The sequence below is a fragment of the Pteropus alecto genome, unplaced genomic scaffold (assembly GCF_000325575.1).
Source record: "Pteropus alecto unplaced genomic scaffold, ASM32557v1 scaffold105, whole genome shotgun sequence".
NCBI classification, from domain to species: domain Eukaryota; kingdom Metazoa; phylum Chordata; class Mammalia; order Chiroptera; family Pteropodidae; genus Pteropus; species Pteropus alecto.
In genome coordinates, this window is record NW_006436294.1 from 269,236 (window position 1) to 294,426 (window position 25,191).

The following is a 25,191-nucleotide window of genomic DNA, read 5'->3' on the forward strand; positions in this document are numbered from 1 at the left end:
CGCCCTGCGCTGAGAAAAACCTTCTGGAGCATGGCCCAGATGCACCCGGTATTACAGCTGTCCCACAGCCCAGCCAAAGCTCTCCAGTCCGCCAAGCTCCACCCCCATGCCAGGCCTTAGCCTGACTCTGTCGAGGTCAAATGTAAGTGTAACCTCCCAGGTGAGCGTGTGGTTCACTCTCTCCCCAGCCTTTTGCAATGCCCAGGTTCCCAGTTTCACCTAATCTGCTGTCGTGCAGCTGTATCCCAGCATCGGGCAGGGCGCACAGTCAGTGCTCAGTAAAATGCTCACTACGTGTAGTGAAGTCTCCTGGAACAAATTTTTTTCCTTCCTTCAAAAATACATAGGGTTGGCCCTGTGCCAGTCATGTAAAATACAATGAGCTGTAACTGCAATAGTAAAGCCATGGAATACGAGTTATAAATTACGGTGCTGGCATAGAGGGGGAAGCGATAAATTCTTTTATACTGTCCTACATACATTTTGTAGCACTAATCACACTTTTAAAATTTTAATTCCATTTGTTTTTAAAATTACAAAGATAATTCATACACTACTAAGGTGTATAAAGATAAAACTTATTTCCCTTCCCCCTTCTCCAATCCCATCTCCCTGAAATCCTGAGTGTATCTCAGCAAAACTTTATGCTTAAAAAATGCAAACACTGACATAAATACAGCAGTTTTCTCCCCCTTTCTCACTTAAAAAAAACCTATAGGATATTATATATAAGACTCTATGGCTTTTATTCTGTATGAATAAAGAAATTCAGTACGATTAAATCTAATTAATTGTGATTGTATTCCAAAATAAACGCTACCACCATTTCCATAACTATCCACCTCCCAAGAGACTTCCAATTTTTGCCACCAAAAAAAAAAAACACTGCAGTAAATATTCTTATACGCAGGTTCTCACATGCTGTTACTTTATCTCTAAAAAGATATATTCGCAAAAGCAGAATTGTTGAGGGACAGGGTGTACATTTCAAGTTTTTATTAATATTATTATTACCACGATCCTTCCGAAAGAGGCTGTCTGTAGCAATTCGCATCCCCAACAGCCGTGCAAATATAAAAGGGTCTGTTTCTCTCTAACCTCGCGGGCACGTAGTAGCTGTTTTTCAATTCTTGCCTTAACTCTAGGAAGCCCGAGTATCTTTCCGTATTTCGCTGTCCATTCGCATTTCCCTCCCTGCCTGTGCACATACTCAGCCTAGTTTTCCGTTGCTTGCCTTTTCATGTTGGTTTGTAAGAAAACTGTCTTACATAATGGATAGCAGGATTTTGTAATCCGTGTGGCAAATACTTTCCCTCTTTTGTCTTTTAACTTTGTTTATGGTGTCCTTTGCCAAACAGAACTTTTGAAATTTCAAGTGGTTAAATATATCAACCTTTACCAGTAAAGACTTTACCCAACTTTTGGATTTCCTGCCTTGCTTATGTTCCTAAACCTTCTAATGTTTAGGATTTAAAAAAATATATTAAAAATTTCAATCCAATGCAATGTACTTGTTTATAAAACACATTATATAAACATTACTTAAAGAATATTTTTTAACTTTCTAGTATTTAGTTTAATTTTCTTTTTAATATTTAAACACTTAACCCATCAGGAGTGGATTTATCTGTAAGGCAGGAGGAAGAGTTCTAGCTCGATTTTCTTTCCACTGTGTGAAATCGTATTGCTTATTGAACATGGCCTACTATAGGTACCCGTCTAATATCTGATAAATGAATGCATGGGGAAATGTGGGTGGGGCGGGCTAGGTTTCATGGGACGTGATAACTGAGCGGCGACTTGAAGAATGAACGGCAGGTTAACAAGTAAACCTGGGGAATGGTACAGTCCAGGTAAGCGGTAACGGCAACCATAAAGGCCCCGGGGTAAAGAAGCTGGTGTCTCAGAGCTCACTGTCTTTGACCTAGAACTAGGTAGGTTTGGCTTATAAAGGCATCACCCTCCATTCCTGGTCAGAGTGGAGCTCAGATCCTTCCGCCACACCAATCCGTAAAACTAGCAACACACATCCTGTGACCCTAAAAACATTATGTTCTAACTTCACAGACACCACGTTATTGGGGGATGGGGCCTGGATTTAGATCTAAACCCTGTATTTTCTTAGACACAATGTTCACTCGATTAGATATGACATTTACTCGGTGATGAGCAGGTTGCTTCAGCTCCCTGGGCCTCCGTTTCTGTTCCCACCGCCTCCCACCGCATAGGTGGATTGCTACGATTAAAGGCCGACGCCCCTGGAGGCAAAAAGGCTTTAAAAAAAAAAAAAGAATGCCTTTCTCTATGCCACTCTGGATGATTCATTCCTCTATTTTTTCAAGGTCATTTTGAACTTGGATTTGTTCTTTCAGAGTTCTAGCCAAGCCTCTGCAAGGATCTGCCCCAGCCCCTAGGGTGTTATCTGGAAACTCAGCATGCAGTCTCCCATTTCCACAGCAACTGATGAATCCATTAACTAACGGAGCCCCAAGAAAAGATGCCTGCAGAGCTCCACGGAGCTACTGCTCAGCATTTAAACGCCACTTGAACATTGCCCCACTGCAGCCAAAGCACAAACTCTCTCTCCTGGCTCCACCACGCGGGCTTTCTACGTGCCAGATCAAATACACATCACTTTGGTGGTAGTTTTAATGCTTTGAGAGCTGGCCCCTAAGAAAAGCTAGAAGGAAAGCAACCAGCTCCTGGCCTACTCCAGCCTCCCACGGTGTGACTACCCATTATCCAATGAAGGCGAGCTTCCTTATAAGTAGGTGTAATTTAAAAACATGGCCCCCTCACATTTTATTTTTAATTCATAAGCTTTCATCAAGCACCTCTACTGGAATACAAAGGTTATTTAAGTCATTAGGTTTGTGGCCTTGGGTACAACCCTTAGTCCTTCTGAGCTTTAGCTTCTTGGTTATAAATTATGTGTAAAATAATTAGAAAATGAAACCTCACTGGGTTCTTGTCTTGGTAGATGAGGTGGCCTGGAATAGGCCCTGCTTTGGGCAGACACCGTCCACTCGTGTTCTCCAGGCTATTTCTGATCATCCGTCCCTGTCAGCAGAGCCTACATTTCCAATCAATGCTTACTTATTTATATAACCACTTATTTACGCATTAATATTATATGCATAGATTATGTACTAATGTACTATTTATGTCAATGAGTGGTTCTAACTTCTACTTCAGGGGTTCCAAAAATCCCTAAAATTGACTGAAAAATGCTGCCTTGCAAGTTTTTTTTTAAATTTAGAGGGGGCCTGTTGTTCTCAGATTATAAAGGCATCTGTGAACCCCAAAATGTTAGGATCACAGAGGAAACATCAGCTGAATCTAAAGACAAAGCTTCTTGCCCTCCAGGGGTGTAGGGCCCAGTGAGTTTGAGAGAGGGCGACAGCACTTGCGTACAAGAGGCAGGTGCTCGTGGGAGTGTGGTGGTGGGGGGGCGGGGTGTGTCCTCTGGTTCCGGTCTTGGGGTGTGCCTTCATTTGCTAGACCTGCGAACTCCCCCTTGGGGACGGAGAATGCACTTCAGGTTGCAAAAGAATCTTCATTTCAGTTTGGAACCCCTATTTCATGAACAGGCCAGGTCAGCACCATCATCTCTGTTTCACAGATGAGAAAACCAAGGTCCTGAGAAGTGAAGGGAGTTGCTAAGAAATATTCAGCTACTTCTAGGCCGGAGCGGAGCTCACACCCCTCTCTCCTGCCTGGGAGCCAATGGCCTTTCTGCAGATGTCCTCCGACTCCTCGTTGTGCAGGCAGGATAGGAGGCAGCACAGGACACCCCCAAACGCGACAGCAACACAGGTCTCTCCACCTCAGAACCCCTGAAAAAGGCATCACCCTGAGCGCAGACAAGTACCAGAATAAGGGTGGCTGAGTACATGAATGTGCCAAGTGTCACCTAAGTGAGCCATCTGTAATTCAGAATACACGCAATAAAGAAGAGTTTAAAAGAAACGTGGCTGGTTAGTATTTTCTCCTTTTAGCTCATCTGAATTTTCTACAGCAAACGTGCTAATATACATCACCCTTTTGCAATGAGAAAAAAACAAAACAAAGAAACAACAGAATGCCATTTAGAAAAACAGCCCCAGGGGTTTCAGAGTGAAAGCCCCCTGCAATTCTCCATCAATAAAAAAATATGTGTTTGATCAATTATCAGAGGCATGGAAGATCTGAGAATATTCTTCTGGTTGTTTGGGAATGCAAGTGACAAACTGGCCATGCAAAGTCATCCTCCGTCAGCCCCTAATCTTTCTGTCTTAAAGCATTGATAATTCATGAAAAACACTCCAGAATCAATAGCGACTTGCTTGATTTCCATACCCAAACAGGGCATCAGAAAATCAATAAGTAGTTATCTTTCTGGCTAATGACTCAGCTGCAGAGCCCCTCCAGGCCTAGGAACAGACACTTTAAAATTCATGTCCATGTCCAAACCTGGAAATGGAATTCAACACACGCATCACTGCTTTCCAGAGGCTACCCCAGAGCAGGGCTGCCTGAAGATGGGGTCTCATGTGAAGATCTGTGATGGATTTGCTTCACATGTGACAGTACTCCATGTGGTCAGGACAGCGTGTGCGAAAGAGCTGGGATTTAAGCAGACCGGGGGAGAATGCCACACACAGAAATAAAACCCGAGGCCCCGCATTCCTCCCGACTCTGCTACAGCTTAAGTGCAGTACCTGTTCTTTCCTCACCTGCTCGTACCTAGACCAAGGTGAGCTCATTCCTAGACCAAAGGTGAGTGCCATAAAGGCTGTGTGTGTGTGTGTGTGTGTGTATGCGAAATACCAGGGCTCCTAAAGGAATGCCAATATTTTGTACTCCAAATGAGTTATATTTTTAGTGTACTTTATAGGCCATCCCAGGATTTTCAAGGGTTGTTTTGACTCCACAGGTACTTTCCATACATGCAGACTTTAAAACCTAAGCTCGAAGTGTGACTGGAAGGTAAATACATTTACTTACAATGAACTGTAAGTTTAAGAGTGCAGAAATCACTGCTTATCCTATTCATTCTATTAACCACTCACCTCTCTAGCACTTAATATATAGTTCTGACTGAATAAAAAAAATGCCAATTTTCTGTATTCAGGTATTCGAGATCCACTAACCTCTTAAGTCACTTTCATATACTGTCATATAAGTCCAATTACTCTAAAGTAGTAACCTCCCTGTGAGCCAAGAGTGTTTTGTCAATCTCTTATACCTACATGCTCAATAAGGGCTTAATAAATGAATTACTCATATGTAACTTTTATAATTAAAAGTCTGCGGTTGATAATTTGACAGAATAACTTGTACCAGACTAATACTCCTATCAATAACAATTTACGTACATGTGCACGCGTGCGCGCACACGCACACGCACTGTTTGAAGCCACTTGAGAGCAATCAGAAGTAGGCAGGAACAGGACGAGATAATACCCTTCAAGGAGGGGAACTACATCAGGAAGACCACATTTAACTGGCTTTTCACCTAAGGACAAACCTCAGTTCAAAAAAAATAGAACTCAAGCAGAACGTGGCATTGCACTGAGCTAAGGTGTCGGAGGTCAGTGCTTGGGATAGCTTTGGCAGCTGGAAACTGAGGGGGAAAATTCTAGGAAGGAAAAAGTCATAAAAAGAAGAGCTCTCAAATCTGTATATCCTCTCCCTTCAAATCCTTGGCTGACCCTGAACTGCATACACATGAATGATACTTCTAGGAGCCCAGCAGAAAACAACATCTAAGAGTTAAGCAGACTTCGGCAACTTCCCAATGCTGAAGAAAAAGTCTGGAATTCAAGTCTCGCAAAGTTAGCAGGGCTTGGTAAATAGTCTGTGCTGAAAGCCCAGAAGGATCATGCCTTAGGAGTATGCAGTATGTTGCAGGACTAAAAGCTATATCCTAGGAATATAAACAAAACTAAAATAAACTTACTCTAAGAAAGACTTCCACAGGATCAAGATGATGATCACCAGCAATTTAGCTGTGTCCTTAGATAAAACACAACACACTTCACAGAAGATAACAGAATCCAGAGTCTTTACAGCAGATAATTCACAATGTCTACCAGGCAAACGGATTACTACACACGCAAAGAAACAGAAAAATGTAGCCAAAAATCAGAAGAGGAAAAAAAGAGTCAATAGAAAAAACCACAGACAACCCAGATGCTGGATTTAGTACACAACAACTTCGAAATAAATATTACAAATAAGGTCAAGAATCTATAGGAAAAGATGGGTACAATGATGAAAGTTCAGGGGTGACAGAAATTCTAAGAAAGGACCAAATGAAAATCCAAGGACTAAAAAACACAGTATCTGAAATAAAAAATTAACTGGATGAGACTAATAGCAGACTGGACACTGCAGAAGAAATGAGCAGTTTAATCTGAAGACAGATAAGTGGGAGTCGCCCAAACCGAAGCACACGGTATACAGATCAAAAATAAACAGGTCTCCACGACCTGCGGGACAGCACTGAGCAATCCAACACAAATGTAACTAGAGTCCCAGAAAGAAAATAAAGAATTGAGAATAAATAATTTAAAGAAATAGTGGCCAAAATTTTCCCAGCTTTGATTACATTTTTGTAATCAATTGTAATTATAATAATTACCACCGATGATTACTATGTCCCGGTATCATACTGAATATTTTTTATTTTATATATTTTATTTAATTTTACATATTTTATTTTATTATTTTATTTCTTTACTTTTTATTTATTTTTTAGGCGAGGCAACCCTTGACCTCACAGATTGTAAGGACTTTGTCAGCTTACAATCCCTTATTATTATTTTATTTTCATTTTTATTTTTTACACCTATAGCACCTGATCTTCCTAGGTGGTCTCCCATCCAAGTACCAACAAGGCTCAACCCTGCTTAGCTTCCGAGATCAGACGGGATCGGGCTTATTCAGAGTAGCATGGATGTAGACTAATTATTTTATAAGAAAACTATATTTAGTGAAGTCATTTTTTTTTTTTTTTTTTTTTAGGTGAGGCAACCCTTGGTTGACTTCACAGATTGTAAGGACCTTGTCAGCTTACAATCCCTTATTATTATTTTATTTTCATTTTTAATTTTTACACCTATAGCACCTGATCTTCCTAGGTGGTCTCCCATCCAAGTACTAACCAGGCCCGACCCTGCTTAGCTTCCGAGATCAGACAGGGTCGGGCCTGCTCAGAGTGGCATGGCCATAGACCATGCTGCATATTTTAAATATGTTCTTTCCATCTTTCACAACAAGGTAGATACTACCGTCCCACTTTATAGATGAGAAAACTGAAACTTGAGGTGGGGTGGGCGCCAGGCAAAGCGACCTCTATGCATCTGTGCGGTAGTGGATCGGTAACTGTCAGTACCACCTTTACTAAGCACGTGCATATGTGTCAGGCTTCACAGCAAGCAGTCCAAGAGTAGAACCACTTGCCGGTTTCAGAAATGAAGAAACTATTGCTCAAAGTATTCTTGGGCAAAGTGCCTCCGGCCATCAATCGGGGGCTAAATCAGCATCTGAGCCCAAGATGGAAGCATACATCACAAAAATTAACTCATTTTAAAACTGAGAGCTCATTCCAGACCAGCAAAATGGAGAAAGTGTGTGAGTGAGTGAGTGAGTGAGTGAGTGTGTGTGTGTGTGTGCGCGCGCGCGCATGCACCCGGGTAGCTTCTGATTCAGAGTAACAGAATGTTTGAGCCAACAGTTTGAATACAAAAACCGGAACTCCCTAAAGAACCTGGAGCTGTCAGATTATTCTAAGGGGCTGCTTTTTAAATTCCTCTGGATTTATCCCCACATCATTTGTTTAAGGAGTAACATTCCCCTGCATAAGTATACTCCTTTTGGAAAAAGCCTCCATCCTTGACCATTCTAAAGGAACTCGTTATTTCCACTTGTTTTCACTTCCTAAGGAGTAATGATGGATCCACAAGAATGCAAAATGCCTTGAAGGCCCAAAGTAATTTGCAGACTTTGCTCAATCATTACCACCAACAAAAGGTACTTACAGTATTTTAATCTAAAGCCTTCGACTTTTGAGGGCTTAGAATTATTCTTTTACTAACGAGTATATTTTAATTAAAAAATGGTCCATAAACTTAAAAAACAACAAAAACAGATAAAATTTCCTAAACAGAGACCAGTCACTCTTTGCATACCTTCTGACATTTTATGCTTCCACATCTATTACAATTCTCATCTGTTTTCTCTCTTCTCTATTCGTGTTAAGAAACTTTTTCTCCCCCATGGAAGATGACAGGCTTAAAAATGACACCGGACTTAATAATCGACTCTCATCGCAACTCATTTTATACTATACCTTTAAATCTTAGAAAATGTTAACTAAAAAACTGAAATTACTTGGATACAAAAACATTCAGTTCCTATCCATTGATGAATTTAGTCCTTTACCCTTTAAAATCTCAGATCTCACCATATACTATGAGCTATTTCTTAAAATAGATGAATTAACAAAAAGAAAACGTGGGGCGAACGTCACATTAATTTTTCTTTAAAAAACGCAAATGGTCTTATAAAACTACTTACTATGTAATTTTAACTGAAAAGGGGGGAATAGAAGGGAAGGCATGAAGAGAGCCAAGTGCTTTCTTTCTAGAAGTAAAAAAGCCATGGTATTGTTTACGACAATCTAGCCATATTTTGGAAATAAGACTTCCGTACCATATGCTTGTAATCAAATTACTTACCACTGTCATTTTTTTATTCACTAAAATTAAAGGATTTGAGTCCCAACTTTCATACTAACATTATAGATTTCTAGAGGGCACCACATGTTACTAATAAGCCAAACTGTGTCCCAAATATATCTTGGAAGCCACCATATAATAATAAAATACACATTTGGATTTGTGCAAAAAAGAAAAAATCAGAGAAAAGACCTAGTAGCAAGAATATCCTAGGTCTTTACTCCCAAGGAAAAGTGTACACGTGTGCACTTATTACACTAGGTACCAATAATGAATCTGCTCAAAAACACCAATGAATTCAACTCAAGTAAGTCATCTGATAGAAAAATAAAGTTGGTCCCTCCGTGCTTACTGTGAATCACACGTCTCTCCTGTTTTATAAAAGTAGTGTGTCTCCCTTTAATTTTTAACAGCACTGACAAGCAGTGACCTCTTCCTTCTCCAGAGACACACACCGACTAACACTGGGCCCACAACATGCAAGCACATGGCCATGTCCGCAAGGGTAGACATCCCATGAGTGCCAGCCCCGCCCGAGCTGCTGTGACCAGGGTTCCACCCGAAGATGGAGTGCAGGGTGTCAGCCAGGGCGGCAGCCACCTGAAGGTTTCACTGGGGCCAGCAGATTCGCTTTAGTGGAGGTTTCTGGTGGGAGAGCTCTCTCGAAAGGGCTGCGGAGTGTCCTTGCAACATGGTGGCTGGCTTCCTCCAACACTAACGATGGCGGTGGGGCATGGGGGACTCAGGTGGAAGCTACCTGTTTTATACATGGGCCTTGGAAATCACGTGGCATCACTTCGTTTTGTTCATTGGAAGAGAGCTGTAAGTCTGGCACACATTCAAGGGGAAGAGAATAAGGCTCCATCTTTTGAAAGAAAAAGTATCAAAAGAGTGTAATTTATTTAAAAACTTCCAGAGCGTTCACGAAACCGCTAGCTTTTTAAACATGTATTAGGAGACAGGGGTAGCGGGAGGGTGGGGAAGGACACACACACCAAGGCGCACTTCCAAAATGACAATGTATTTCACAGATTAATAACGTTAAGACATCAAAACAGAAACAACACAGGGAAACTGAATGGCTTGGAAAATTTTCCCTTGATCCAAACAGTTCATGGAAATGTCTTTTTTTTTATTTTTTCAAATGTCCTCACACAGAGCAAGGACAGTAAGAGAAAAATTCCCAAGGCCGTTTTCAAACCAAGGACCTACATGGAGATAATTTGTTTTTCTAATAAAATTTCTGTTATTATACTCTTTACTAATTAATACTGATAAAGCTTATATGTAAAAATGATAAATACATTTAAGAGTAAGACCCTCCACCATTCTCAGCCATCTTTCAAATCACTGGGGAAGGGGTATTGGGAATCTCAAGACAGAAATACAGAAATGCTTCTTAAACCTCTAAAGAACATCAATGAGTTTCATGTCACTTAAGCACTGTGAGAAAACAAGAGAATGCTGAAAACACACTGGGAAACAGACACCAGGGTTCAGCCTCCTGTGGCTTCTCTGGACGAGACCGAAAGCCCTCGGATGGGAACAGCCTGGATTCCACTGAGCACGTATCATGGAAAGATCTGCACTACCGCTGTTTTACTCATCTAGCTATTTTTTTTTTTGAGAATTAAATGTCACAGTGCTGCCCACACAAGCTGACCAGAAGCCCGGTGTGCTACAGCCGTCGGCGACTACACAAACTCCGTCTCCAGCTGTCCGTGAGACCTGGGTGGGTCCCCACATTTCCAGGCCATCTGGGAACCACTGAAGTCATCCCAGGCATCACACTGCTGGAGGTTACTCTTGCTCAAGTCGTTCATGAATATTCATGATGAGTGAATATTTAACAGCCATTCATAGAGAGCTTCTCAGGGACTTATCCAGCCAACAAATGGCAATTCATCCCACACTTGCTGGGCCCCTGTCATGTGTCAGGTAGACGACAGGTACAGAGTAGCTGCGAACAGTGAAGCAGGAGTCAGCTCGGCTCTCGTTCCATGACTTGCTGGGTGTGGAGTCTTGGTCAAGTTAATCTGGCTCTTTAAACTTCAGCCACATTAGCTACAAAATGGGGATAAGGAGACCTAGCTCATCAGCACGTGCGGCTTAGTGTAGTACAGCTACATCAGGCTCCTCTCTTCATTTCCCTCTTTGTACCCTGGAAACTCTCCTTTACAGCCTTTTCCAGACCCTAGTTATAAGTTCTCCCTGGTTTGATGATCTGATCAACATCTCTCTCCCACTGCACCATAAAATTCACGAAGGCAGAGAAGCTGTCTCATCTGTCCAATACACCTACACCCAGGACAGCAGTATGTAACAGGTGCTCAACCAATATCTGTTGAACAAACTAAATTATGTTGATAAACACACAAAATGCAAAAATGAAAGACACAGGACCAGCCCTCATCAAGGAGTTGAGAGGCTGGTACAACAATTCTTAATTTGAGCTGCCCGTTAGAATCGCCTGGGGAGGAGTTTTATTTTAATTCCAGTGCCTGGGCCCCGCTGTGGAATAGCTCCTGGCGTGCGGACCCGAGATTCCCTACTTTTGTGTTTTCAGAGTTCTCTGGCTGAGTCTAAGGAACAGCCAGGGTGAGAGTCACTGGTCGAAAGCAAGAGAGACCAGTCGGCAATTATAATACAGAGGGATGTATGTTCTCCCACAGTAGGAAGGAAATTTCCTGTAACGACGGAAGTCTCCTGTGTCTGCACTGTCCAGTGTCACGGAGCTGGTCACATGAGGCCAATAAGCTCTCAAGAGGAGGCTATTTAAGACCGAGGACCTGAATTTTAGATTTTATTTTATGTTAATGTTAATTTAAATTTCAAAAGCCATATGTGACAAGAAGCTACTCTATTAGATAACGCAGAACTGAGTGGAGGACACAGGAGAACCAATCCAGGTGAGCGAGGGGTGGGGTGCTGGAGGCGGGGAGAGGGGAGCAAAGGGCACTTGGCCATGGCCTCCGACCACGAGGAGAGAACAGTCTAACGGAGGAAAAGGCAACCGGACTCTCCATCTTCCACACACGCGGGGACCACCCTTCCCTCCCGCCACATCCAGGGCAGCTGGGACCAAGGAAACCCTTTAAAAAACGAGACGAAGCACATCCCCCAAGTCAAAGAGCCTTTGTGCGAGCTGCTAAATGATGCGGTAATGGTGGCAAAGGAAGGAAATGTGTCTTGAGCAAGGACATTTGGGAAACAGAGAGTCGCACGGAGCAGAGAAAATAGGGCAGCGCCTCACAGCTGCACATCAGGGTCTCCCTTCTGTGGCTCGCGAGCTGAGCCTGGAGCATAAACCATGACGTGATGGAGAACCGATGCCTTTTCCTGGGGCAGATAACGGCTCACTGAGCTCTTTATAAAATCAGACTGGCCCAATGTTATCTGTCGAACGGCGGAAGTAATACAGAGAAGAGACCCGTGCTATTGTTCTGGCTTCCATTTTCTCTCACTTACCATGTGTTAAGCACCTACTGTGTGGCAGGAATTTTGTTAGGGGCTTTAAACGCGACCTCATTTTGTCCTGACAACACTTTGCAAATTATTTATTATAGTCTCATTTTATGGTGAAGCAATTTAAGATTCATGGAAGTTAAATGATTTACTTGAGTTTAATGAGTGGTGATAAAGTTAAGATTCAAACTCAGATCTGTACTTCCCGAGTTTCCTTTTATATAAAGACTACATTCTATTGTATAGATATATTATTCCTTACTTAACAAATTCCTATTTATCTTGTTTTTCCAAATCATAATCGATGCTTCAAGGAACTTAGTTGTATATAAATTTTAAATATATTTTTATTAGTGCATCATTTACATACGTACGAAGTTATACAAATCCTAAGTGTAGCATTTGATGGATTATCAAAAAGTAGACTTAACCATTTAATCATATCCCCAAATCAAGAAACAGAATAACAGCTCCTCAGAAGCTCCCCTTGAGTCACCTGCTAGCGATTTACTCACTCACCTTCTCCAAAAGCTAATATCTAACCTACCACACTGTGAGAGTTCATTAAAATGAAGCTAAGACAGAAGTTAAAATGAGGTACATAATTTAGGCTAAGACTAATATAACATTTGGTTACTACCTAACTAGATAACTATCATTTATCTACCTTAATTAGAAGTTAGCATTTTATTGGCTATGAAGACATTAGAGAGAGACATCGAGAAACCAAGGTATAAAAAGTGTCACCAGTGAAGACTGCAGAGTGTTGTGGGCCTAGAGGCTTTAAAGAAGGCAGAGACTATTAGGGCTCCTAACGGCTCAGGGAGCCTATTGATCCCCAGCTCCGAAAAAGGGAGAAAGGCCTTGTTCAGTGTTCCTTTAGCTCTATTAATTTTATGACAATTATGAATATAAATATAAATAAAATATGAAATTTATATAAATGTATGGCATTTACTGAACACCTACGAGGTGGTCGGTCCTTTACAGAGATCAGCTCATTGAGCCCCTTTAACACCTCATATTAATACCGGGATCCCCGTTTTATAGGGGAGAAAACGGACGTTCAAAAAGGGAAGTAACCAGCTCAAGGCCACGTCACTAGGAAGGCGCAGAGCGAGGACGCAAACCCACATCTGTCCAATGCGCAAGCCTGAGCCCTTTGCATCAGACCCCGCGGCCTTCCTCGGTTTTCCGTTGTTACAGTCCACGAGTTCCTTAGAGACTGACCTCTGGGTAAGTGAGCTGTTGCTTCAACAATAACAAAAGATGTGAGTCAGAGACATTGCGACTCGTTTTCTGGTTCTGAGCCTCTCCTTCCCTGGGGCGCTGGAACCTATCGTTTCTTGTGGTTCCCCATTGTTTATCTTAATTTGGTTTATTTCTTCTTGTCCATGGACATCGTCCTTTTGTCTCCAAGATGACACAATCACCAGATTAGAGTTAAAACATTGAGTTACCCGGGTAACTGGCATGCCCTGGGCCACAAGACAATTCTAGTTGGCAGTCTGTCCAGATCTCGGTGTAACTGTGCTTGCCTCTTCCCCTCTCTATGCTTGTCACCGATACTGATTTTTAAATGTGTACAGACACACTCCAGAAAGAAGATCCGAAGCGTTTAACTGAGACCACGGAATTACAGACGGACCAGCTACACAAAGAGATTTTAAATATCTCTATGTCACTTGTGGCAAAATTACCTATAGTTCTAAAAAGTGTTCTTCTTTTTCAATTACAGTTAACATTTAATATCATATTAGTTTCCAGTGTACAACGTGTATATCCCACGAAGTGATCTCCCATCTACTACGTTTTTAAATGTAGAATAAAACCCACCGCAACTAATAATTTTTCTTCTTTTTATTTTGGAAATAATAACAGGTTTTAGCAAAGAGAAGAGACAGGAAAAAAACTGAATTTTTTTGACCTACTGATTTTTCTATTTGTATCAAGCCTTCCATAAACTCGGCACCATACCGATAAGAGAGAAAAGGTTATACATAATTCATGTTATCTGCTTTGTTAAGTACTTACCTTGACCGGAATTATATATTGCTTTCACAGACTTCTTTACTTTCTGTAAGGCTGTTCTATCTTGGTCTAGAGCCTAAAAGAGAAAAACAAGGCAGGGGAGAAGATGTTGAAAAATCTTGGTACGTTAAAAAATAAAAACTCATTCGTAACTGCATTAGTTTTGCTGAGCACCACAGCAACAAGAAACTGACACGTTTATTAACAATGAGCTGTTTCAGAGGCTGAAAAAGGCAGGATATGAGTAGTTTTGTTTTGGGGATAAATGCAGAGTCATTCCACCAAGCTCAGTGCTGAGTGAAGTGGATAAACGTGGTTGCGAGTCAGTTATCATCCTAAGCTACGCACAGGAGAGAAAATACAAGACAGCTGAGAAATCTTAAGACAAGCTTCCTGATGACCTGGGAAGGGATTGATAGGGACCCAGCAAGAAAACACATCTTACCACCTAATGGTAATTTCAGCCAGAAAGAAAATAACTTAAGGGTTTGTTAACAAGTAAGAGTGACCTGAAGAGCTTTCACGATACTTTTAAATTTGAGGATCCCTTTTAGCGTTAAAAAAAATTTTTAGGACCTAATGCCAGTTGTATTTTAAAATTCTGTTTACTAAAAAAGCACAGCTTGGAAAATGGTACCCATGATGCTGGTAATGCTTTTGATTTCTTACATGATGCATCAACACATCAATCTACTTGTGTTAAAGTAGGGGGCTTCTAGGAGACTGTCATTGTCGATTCTTAATCCAGGTAACAGATACACAATTGCATTCCGTTTGTGAAAATTCATCAAACTGTGCACTTAGGATGTGTACTCTTTCCATAATGTGCATTACACTTCAAAAGTAAGTTTAAAAAGGGTTGTATCAATGTAGATATACATATGGCATGCGGATCTAACTTCTTAAAAAAACTTTTAGCTCCTCTCTGCTTCCTCAAGAAGGTCAAGGACCCACAGGCTAGGAGTCTCCCCGCACGGTGTCAAGATTTGGAGGGCACGAGCGGTAACAGCAGTAATAAACTTGTGTATATAAATTTAAAAACAGTATATGTACACTACCACCATTACATCATCTAAACCTCAAAACTTCAGATGAGAAATCTGAAGCCCAAAGAGGGTAAGTACTTCCCTCGCCGAAGATCACGAAGGGAGTTGAAAGGGATAAAGGCAACAGCAGTGGGCATCTCGCATTCCCCTTCTGCAAAACGGTCTCTCCTCACGCTGGAAACGTGTGGTTCCACTGGGCGCTGCCCTTTCCTTTGGTTTCTGTTCTCTGGACACCGATGGCTGGCTAAGTGGGCACCTGACCCGTGCTGGGCTCAGGGTCCTTCCTAGGATTTCTGGGCTTGGGAACAGAGATCACGACATGCAGTCCCTTTTTGGTGAGGTGAGCCCGGGGACCGCCAGCGGTTCTGTTTCCGGCTGTGCAAAAAGGACCTGACCAGACGGATGATGTGAAGAGACAGGAAGCACTAGAGACAAGAGAGGGCCCTGGGCATCTGAGTTCTTGCTTCTAGCTGTCCCCAAGGTATATGTCACTGCTATCCTCCCTGTAGACTGAGTCCACAAGACAATAAATTTCTTTGGTTCCAAGCTAGTTGAAGTTGGGATTCTATCACTTGCAACCCAAGAACTCCAGTTTACCTCGCGCTTACTACACCAGACACAGGTTGGGTATAGAAGATGTACAAGTAGATAAGAGAGTCTGCTTTCACTATCTTATCTGTTTGCATCTCATCTTGATAAAACCTCTGAAGTAGCATCTACATTTTTCAGATAAGAAAATGTGGTAGTCCTTCAATAAATGTGTGTAGGGAGGGAGGTAAAGATAAACCAACTTGCCCAAAGCCACAGAGCCAGAAAGTGCTAAAGTCACATTTCACACCAATGTCTGCCAAATCACAAATCAAACGGGAAGGTGGGATAAAAACCAGTTCCCAGACTGCAAGTCTAAGGCAGGATTCTGTCACAGCCATTTCCTACCTGCATCTCTATTTAATTTTCTTTACATCCATTCGCATCCTGCTAAAATATAAATACACTGTAAAAGCTACCATAAAGAAAACCAGGATCACTTACCATTAATAGAAAATACCCTAAAAATTACCGTGTGTTTCTAACTATATAAAATGATCACCTGCTGAGCACCTCAAATCCTCTGACATAACTCCAGGGATCCTGCACTTAAGAAACTAATGTTTTATATGACAGTTTCAGGGAAGAGACAAAGTTTGAGTTATTTCAAAGATCTGAGATTTGTACTTTAGAGAGAAGAGGAAGGATAATTAACATTTTGAATGCTTAGTATGAACCATAAAGGGTGTTGAGATTTACATAGATCATATCACTTAATTCTCACAAAAAACCCTCTGAAATAAGTCCTATTATTAAATTCATTTTATAGACGAGGAAACAGAGGCTCAGAAAGTTTAACTTGCCCAGTGCGGCAGAGAAGGAATATACCAGCCCAGGTCTTGATAAGTGACGTAACCACAGCCCAGCGCTGCACTCCCGTGGTATTTGAAACTGAAGAGACTCTTATCTGAAGCTGGGGGGGGTGGGGGACTGTCACCAATTTTCAGAGACAAATCCGAGTTAAGAGATCACAGGACATTTAGGTTGCTAGGAGGGCGTGAGGGGAGAGAAAGTATTGCAAATATGTGCAAATAAGCACAGATTTAAGAGGTCGAATCCTTCGATGATTTGCTTTTGTGGCAAGGACATTTAAAAAATAATCTTAATAATAGCCATCGTTTACTTTTTACACACATTACTGCCATCTTTTTTTCTTCTCATGAAAAACCCTGGGCTTTAGAGAAGTAAAGCAGCTCTCTAAGCATCACACACAACGTTGGAGAAGAACCAGCATCTGCGTCTTCAACTCGCCACCTACCCATTCTAGAAGGCACACCCATGTTTCCCCTGCAGCGTATCATATAATTATTTTTGAGAAGGAAAAAAAGATCTGCTTCTGGAAGAAAACAACGTATCAGTTGAGCTTAGGGACAGGTCTTCTCAAAGGGAAACTAACGCGTGGGCATCGACACCCACGCACACGGAGAGTTAGCGACTCCAGAGGGCACAGGCAAAGCGACTTCTGTGAGACTAGCGATCTGCTTCCTCACTCCCCATCCCCGGGAAAAGTCTCGGAATTTATGTTGAATTTTTACCAACTCACCTATAAACCAATAGGGTGTGAAGTTCACATGCTTACTTTTAAAAGTTATTTAATAACATTCGCACTGGACAGCTACAGCCATCACAGTTAAGTCTGGGTGACACTTCTCTTTTTACACTCTAGTTACTTGGCCACTGGCAAAAAGAAGCCGAGTGAAATGGACTTTTAAGGGCTCTGTGTTTAAGGAGCCCAGGGACACTGTCGCTCCATCACACGAGACTCCCTCCAGACATAACACATGTCTGAACGTGCTACCAAGTGGCATTCCCTCCACTGCTCGGCAAGCAACACGGGCAGTGACAGCCTTCGAAATGTCGTATACGTAAAGTTAAAGAGAGGCAAAGAGCAAGGTGGCAGATGACGTGGGCTATAAAATTATTAGATCTCTCAACCCATTAACGGTATAACTGCCTGCATTTTTAACTGTCCGCATCTGAAGCTGAACTCAGGAGGGTGTGTGTGTGTGAGAGAGAGAGACAGAGAGAAGGAAGGAGGATGAAATAACAAATAAACAAATCCAGCAGACTATGCTTATCTCTAATAACAGAATAACATCTTCCCCGTTTAAAATTTTGGAATCCAGCAACTTCACATTCTCTACACTACTAAAGACTGGGGGTGTTAAGCACTTCCAACCTTGACTTTTATCTCATGCCTTTTCCCAGTAAGTCTGGGTCATTTGAATAGACAGAGAAGACACAGGCTGTCGCAAACCAGAGGGAGACCGCGGGAGAAACCAGGCTGGCGGAAGCGCTATGTGAGAGCTGGCGAGCCGAGGGTTCAGCAAAGTCACACAAACGGGTCATGATAAAAACTCCGTTAAGAGTCTGAGATCGCTGGGGTCGCACATGGAACCTTTTGCATCCCTCCAGGCCGAACGTGGCCCCTGCCCGTGTCCCAGCAGAGTGTGCCACAGACGTTCTCAGAGACTCAGAGGCATCCAGCCACCCTGTCTCCAGCCCGGGGCACTGGCATCAACTGGTCCCTCTGCGTCTTCCCATGAACAGGACTCTCGTGGAAGGTCTTGGATGGCTGGCTGGCTCTTTCTTCTTATAAGGCCTCAGGTTAAGGCCAAGAGGCCTTCTACTGCCAACCCAGAGCAGAGCACACTCTGAGTCCCCCCACCCCACGGTTACCCTCTAACACACTCTGCGCATGACCACGCCCTGGAATGCTCCTGTCTGTGACTTGTTTACTTTCACGGTACTTATCTCCCCCCACAGAAGAAAGCAACCTCCATGAAGACAGGGGCCTGGGTGTTACCTGCTCATGGCTGAACTCCCATCCCCAGTCCTAGCAGATGGTAGATGTTCAAAAACGCTTATGAAATGAAGTGGTAAATGACCGGATGACAGTGAATTTCTCAGTATTCTCAGTTTCACACAACAGAAAATCATGCAAAACAAGACTTGCCTTGAAAATGGTTGAATAAAATTAAGTTTTGAACTCAGAAAATGTGGCCCTCTGTAATTCTTCCCCTAATGGTTCTGAATAGCCAAAGTGTAAACGTATGTATAAATTGTTTAATAGGACAGAACTTAAATGTTTTAAGTTAGATTTATACCTTAAAACAGCTGTTCCAACAACTTTATTAAAAACATTGTATTGAAATATAATACTTAAGTTAAATAAGCAATGGCAATACTATTAGTATTAAGATGTTCTATTTTAGAATGACTTTCTAATGACACCTTCTTTTTCAATATATTCAAGTTAGAAAAGCTGATCTTTTCATGTGAGTTTTGAAAATAAGCATAGTCCTTGAAGCTAAATTAGTCCTTGAAGCTAAATCTTATGCACATACTTATACAGAAAGGAAGCAGTGAATGACAATAAAATAATAGCACGGGATTTCTTAGAGATATGCCGAGGCAGACAGACACCACATCTGCCTTCCAGGGCTGATGGGCATTAAATATCTTAGTGTACCTGGAGCCGGCTGGCACCAAACCCTGCACAGAGCAGGTGCTCGCTGCCATATCCTTCCCCTCACCTCTGAGGGTGCTTCTAAGAGAAAAACTTTTGAAACGCTTGGAGCCGTGACAGCAAAACATTTCTGAAACAAGTACTCCTACTAGCAAAGTAATTTCTTCAATGAAAAGAATTTTCACTCACGTGGAAGAAAAAATGAGAGTGTTTCCATTTTACTACTTTAGAGTCCTACTCAGAGAGGTTAATTTCAAAACTGCATGGTAATAGAATAGGTGCATTTGTCCCATAATCACTACAAAGCAAATGTTTACCTTTGTGTAATTCCTTTAGAGGGGAAGAAAGGGCAGGGGCCTTGGCCTCGTTTTGGCTCAGATCCTGACTGCTTCGGCCTTGAGCTTGCAGACCAGTCATTTGTGCTGCCTTGTGGGGAAGGGGCGGAGGGGCCGGGGGCAATGCATGCAGGCTACAGGAGGGGGTAGGTGCCTAACTCACATCTTCTGAGGATGAAACAGAGATGTAAGTTCTCGTGCAGCTTCACGGCCAAATCAATAAATTATCTATCCTTCATAAGGCCCCATGTACTAGAATGTGGAAGCGTGTAATTATAATGCGAATCAGTAATGAGCCCAGAAAGTAATCCGACGTGATAACGAAGAGCGCTGTGAATAAAGGTGCGAGAGGACCACGACGAAAAATGTCCCTTACACCTAAAAAATGAGGAGGGGTGGGGCGAACCATGCAAATGAGTATTTGCTCGGAGGATCATCAATTTTGGGTTCTCATATCATTCACTCACTTATTCGCACAGTAACGGTGCCAGGCGCCGGCCTAAGTGTGCAAAGCAAACAGTGCATCTAACTCTGCTTCCCCGGCTGCATGTCCCCCCCACTTCTACCTGCCGTGGCAAAATCACAACAAAACCTCCACTAGAAGAGTAAGTGGGAAGCCTGGGACTGCTTTTGATAAGACGGACGAAGGAAGTTATTCCTAAAATAGTAACCCTTGCTAGTCTGGGGCTTTATCCACTCTCCCCACCTCATTCCACCCTTTCCCGTGTCTTCTGCGTGTTCACAGGTAGCTGTGTCTCTTCCCACACCCAACAAAAAGCTCTTAAATGATAATACTTTTTTCATACAGAAGATGCTCAGGAAGAACTGGCTGAACAAATGAAAGGAAAAGAAACACACGGGAGGGAGGGGGAGAGGGACGAAGATTCGTTGTTATTAGAATAAAGCGCAGGTCCTCACTGCTGCCTGCAAGGCCCTCTGGGCCCCAGCCCTGTGCTCTCTGATTTCTGTTCCCACACTGTCCTACTCATGTCTAATCCACACCCCCAGTTTTTCTGAGCCCATCAAGCTTGTTCCCACCTCAGCTGTTGCAACTGCTGACCTCTCTGCTGAAATCTTTTTTCTCAAAACTCTCCAACAGGTCAGAAGGGGCCTGGCCTGCTCCTTCTTTTCTTTCCCAGCACACACAGCCCCGATTAATGTGTGAGGATGCAGTACGGGGCCCAGAGAACCGTCCTGCGTGGCAGCTGCACAGCACCAGCACGTGCAGGAAGGCTGCACAGGGCAGCGGCGCAGACCTGCCAAGAGGCAGCAGCGGCTGATGGAAAGGAAGAGGTAAAGATGCTATCGCTTGTTAGTTTCAAGATTAATACGAACTGAATGAGGCTGCCACACAGGGGAAATGATCAACCTAAAATAAAATTTGATTTGCATAACACAGACAAAAAATGGAAAGTTGACATGTCATCCACAAATAGAGGTTTTTAAGCCGTTTATCTGTGCCGTTTTAGACTAGGAAAAGTGTCCTGAAGATTCAGGTCCTCCTGTGTTCATACAGACTTAAACAGAAGCATTTTGGGTCCTCTGCTCCCTCTACAGCTGAATGGTGGCGTGGGGCAGCATTTCACCCACAGACAGCAAAGGTCTGCAGATGCTGAACTACCAGGATTTGGGCCCACCTGATAAGTGACTTCACCGTTCCGGTCTGCACCAAAGACTCAGCATAGCACCTTTAGCAATATGACCCGAATGGTTCTGAGGACCCAGCCCACCCAGGCAAGAAAACACCAACCTACCAACTTTCCAAGCCAAAGAAAAGGTGCTGCGTAAAACGGCAACTCGCAAAGTCCACTTCCCCGTGTTCGCATAAACTACCCGCTGAGTGTGCACACATCTTGAGGGCAGCCAACTCTGCTAGGCCCAGAGCGGGGGCTCAATAAACATCAGTCAGATGGATTTGCCTCTATATTAAAAGCATCTGGAATTAAAGGTGTCTAGAACAAGGCTGGTCCTCGCAAAACACTGTTTATTTCTCACGTGCTATTTCCTTTAAAAACTGAACTGTCTACTCCTATCACTTGAAAGCAGCACCATCCTAGCTAAGGTAAATACAGCAGCATATATTTTTGACTTGAGTGACACATATATAAAATATTTTCTAATCTCCCAGGGCTCACCCTGCCTTTCTAAAATCTGTCACATCTATGAGGTGTCAATGATGGAAATCATTTTATTTTCCTTGTGAAGGCCTAGGTCCTGGATGAAACACACTGTCCTCAATTAACCACTGTGAGGCTGCAAAGGCTTACAGAAGTCTGGCATGTACCGCAGGCAAAGGATGGAACGTGGGGTGAAGGGCCTGCCACCCCCGTACTGTCCCCACTCTCCAGATGGGAAGCAGGCCAGAGAGGGAAGTAACCGTCGTCCCAGTGAGAGCACGATGAGCGAAGGGAAGGCCTGGGTCGCTTTCAGATTCAGTACTCTTTATGCTAAACCACTCTGCCTCTTGCACTGTGAATAGGGAAAGTGGAACCTGTCCCCTTCGAGACCCTTAAAGTCCAAGCTGTCATCATAAAGGAGCTCGGCCGTTCCATATGTTCCATAATGAGACCTAACCTGCCTCCGAGGGCTGAGCTGAGTCTTACTCTTCTTGGCGAAGCTCGTTCCTCTGCACAGAGGCTCGAGCCCTTGCTGGGCTCCAAAAAATGGTATAGCTACTAATCTTTTAAGATACTACATATGTACGCACTTCCTTTCCCCAGTTGTAGAGCCAGCTTCCCAATCCCCCCTCACACCTCCAGGACTGCTTGTGACCAAGAGGACGAGGTGGTCACAGTGCACAGAAAAAACCCTGGCTAGAACCGGGGTCACATCAGGAGCCTCAATCTGACTCTGCCCCTCAGGCACCTCTGGTTCCCGGATCCCTAGTCTGTAAATCTGGAAGACTGGACCAATCTGTCATCTTTCTGGCTCTAATTTTCTAAAAATTAAACATTTTCAAGTCCTAGGGACATTATGCTGCCGCTTCAGCTTTCTTAGCATGTTAGATTTTTTCAAATGAAAGACATTTTAATTTTTTTTTTAATAACACAACTGGCATCAAGGGTGAATGGTCCTCGGAAAAGGCCTTACATTTAAAATCTCTATGCAATAAACAGGGCAATCCACGGCTTTGGGCTCAGATTCTCATTCCAGCAGCTTCTATGTCCCTTTTTTAAATCCTCTCTCCTCCCATAAGAAAGATTTTGAAAAGTTCATCTTGGATTTTGTATTCAGAGACTCTATCGAGCATATAAAAGCACTAATAATGTCTTTTTTGGATGAAGAAATTCAATAAGAACAAGTGTCCAGGACAAAAAACGAGTCAATGGCAAAACCAGGCTTTTCACCCTGGAAAGTCTAACTCCAAAGTCTGTGTTTTCTACCACATCTGACGGCCTCCCTGGTTAAAAAGAAAACACGTTTTATTCTACTTCTTATCATGCTCAAGTATGTGACATGCTAAACTTTCATTAGGTGGCTCATCTCTCCAGCTTCCGAGGACAGAAGTTGGAAGGGAATACAAGTTCTAGGCCACTGGTGAAGTCTCTGTGTTAGCCAACTTTAGACCTCTTGCGTATTCTCCAAAACAAACCTCAAAGCTGCTTATACAGATCTGGTCATCGTTAAGTAATGTTTTTTATTAAGAAAGACAGACGTAATCTGAAAGAGACCAAGAAACACCAGCCACACATCTGCATGAAGATGATTATTACAAATGAAAGATTGTTTCTCATGAAAAAATTGATCACTGAAAAGACTTATTGTCAAAAAACAATGAAATGAACTAAAGTGGCATTTCCTATACTGTGAACTGTAGAAAACCGTTTCTGGGAGATCTTGGAAAATATTCTGGGGGGGAAAAAGAGGCCATAACAAATTTGTAAAACACATTATATGCTAACTATGCCTTTCTTCTGGATACCCAATGCACATCCAAATATCAAAGACTGGGATATTTTAAAGAAACATGCATAACTTTATAATCCAGCAATTCTCAATTAAAATAACGTTAACAATTAATTAAGTCAGGATACCTTTTTATTTTTTCTCCAATCTGCAGAACAATGTTGGGTCATCAATATAGGAAACTCTGTATTTTAAAAAAAAAAAATCTAACAAAGCTTCAGAAAATATATTATGTGTAACAGTTAAAGAAGTCTAATGATTTTCTAATGTCAACAGCAGATACTATCAGGAAAAAGATAAATAACTTCAACCAATTTTTAACAAAACCAAGATAAAAGAACTAAGAGGGAAACATAATTACAACAACAAAAAAGAAAAAAGTTGACACCTATAATATATAATTAGTGTGTGGAATTCATATTTTGCTGCTATAGAGATCCAGAAGAATAAGGACAAAAGACATTAACACAAGATATTGAAAATAAACATGCAAAAAGAATTCAATCATACTGATAATAGAAAGGGCAAATTATATTCAAGTCACAAAATGCTCTTCCATTTGACACAGTAACCCTGCTCCTGGTAATTCCTATCAAAACTACCATCACTGCCTTAGTAATAGAGAAAATAATATAAAACATATTGGCAGGTTTTACAATGTAAAAATCTAGAAATAACAAGTCCAACAACAGGAAAATGGCAATATAAAACATAAAACAAATAGGGCTTATTATATGGTCACTAAAAATTACATATGCAACAATTAGGATAAGGACAGCCATTTACTGAAGGTCTATTACATAAGATGTGAAAATAATATGAAATGGTATTATTTAGAACACAAAAGTACATATATTATAAAGATGAGAAGTTATCTAGAAACGTAAAGTTTAGAGAGGTACACAGATGTTTAAAAGTGTAGCTAGCTAGGGCTGTTATGATTAGGAAATGTTTTTTTCATAATAATTTCCTTATACAGTATTATAAGGTTGATTTACTATTAAATTTTTAAGCCTTTTAACAGTGTCTTGTAGTATAGTTAATGCCTGCATTTTCCTAGGACCCAACAAGATGCTGACTTTCATAGAGAATGACGAACGGGGCTTACTCGCAGTAATTTCCTTGTTGCCTTGCAAACTGCACATTTAAAAAATTAGTAGAATATTGTGTTTCAAGAGCTCCTGTCTCTGGCCCAAAAGAAAACTGTAATCACAGCAATTACCTTGTGAACCTCTAATTTCTGTTGTAGTTCTAAAGTTCGGCATAGCACACCCACCCACAGGCACCATGGCTCTTTCATCTTGAAGCCATTTCAGCCCCGTTCTTGGGAAAATAATAATTATAGGTACAACAAGGTATTTAAAGACCAAAAAATAGTCATGAAAACACCGTTTCCATGTTGTAACATAATGAGACTTCCTTAAAGGAATTAAAACCTAGACCAAAAAGGGGTGTCCCGAGTCACATCTTTTGAGGATTGTTAAAATTTATCGGGAATTTATCCTACCACATAACAGAACGGTTTTTGCTGGCGAACAGATCAGGAACCGCTGAGCTAGTTACCAGCCTTTTAGCTTCCTATCGGCTCTGAGATCCTATAATGTCTCGATTCAAAATACGGTATTGAT

The 25,191-nt window shown here is 42.0% G+C and overlaps 1 protein-coding gene and 2 pseudogenes across 2 annotated transcripts in view; all 3 read right to left on the bottom strand.

Annotated features, from left to right (window-relative positions):
• Nucleotides 1-25,191, bottom strand: part of ASAP1 (ArfGAP with SH3 domain, ankyrin repeat and PH domain 1) — a 259,462-nt gene that overhangs the window by 109,925 nt on the left and 124,346 nt on the right. For both annotated transcript variants that reach the window (XM_015590261.2, XM_015590262.2), the window contains exon 2: nucleotides 14,223-14,295. In XM_015590261.2, the coding sequence (XP_015445747.1) occupies nucleotides 14,223-14,295 (73 nt within the window). The remainder of the gene's footprint in view (nucleotides 1-14,222; nucleotides 14,296-25,191) is intronic.
• LOC112480582 lies at nucleotides 6,830-6,948 on the bottom strand (annotated as a pseudogene).
• LOC112480569 lies at nucleotides 7,100-7,218 on the bottom strand (annotated as a pseudogene).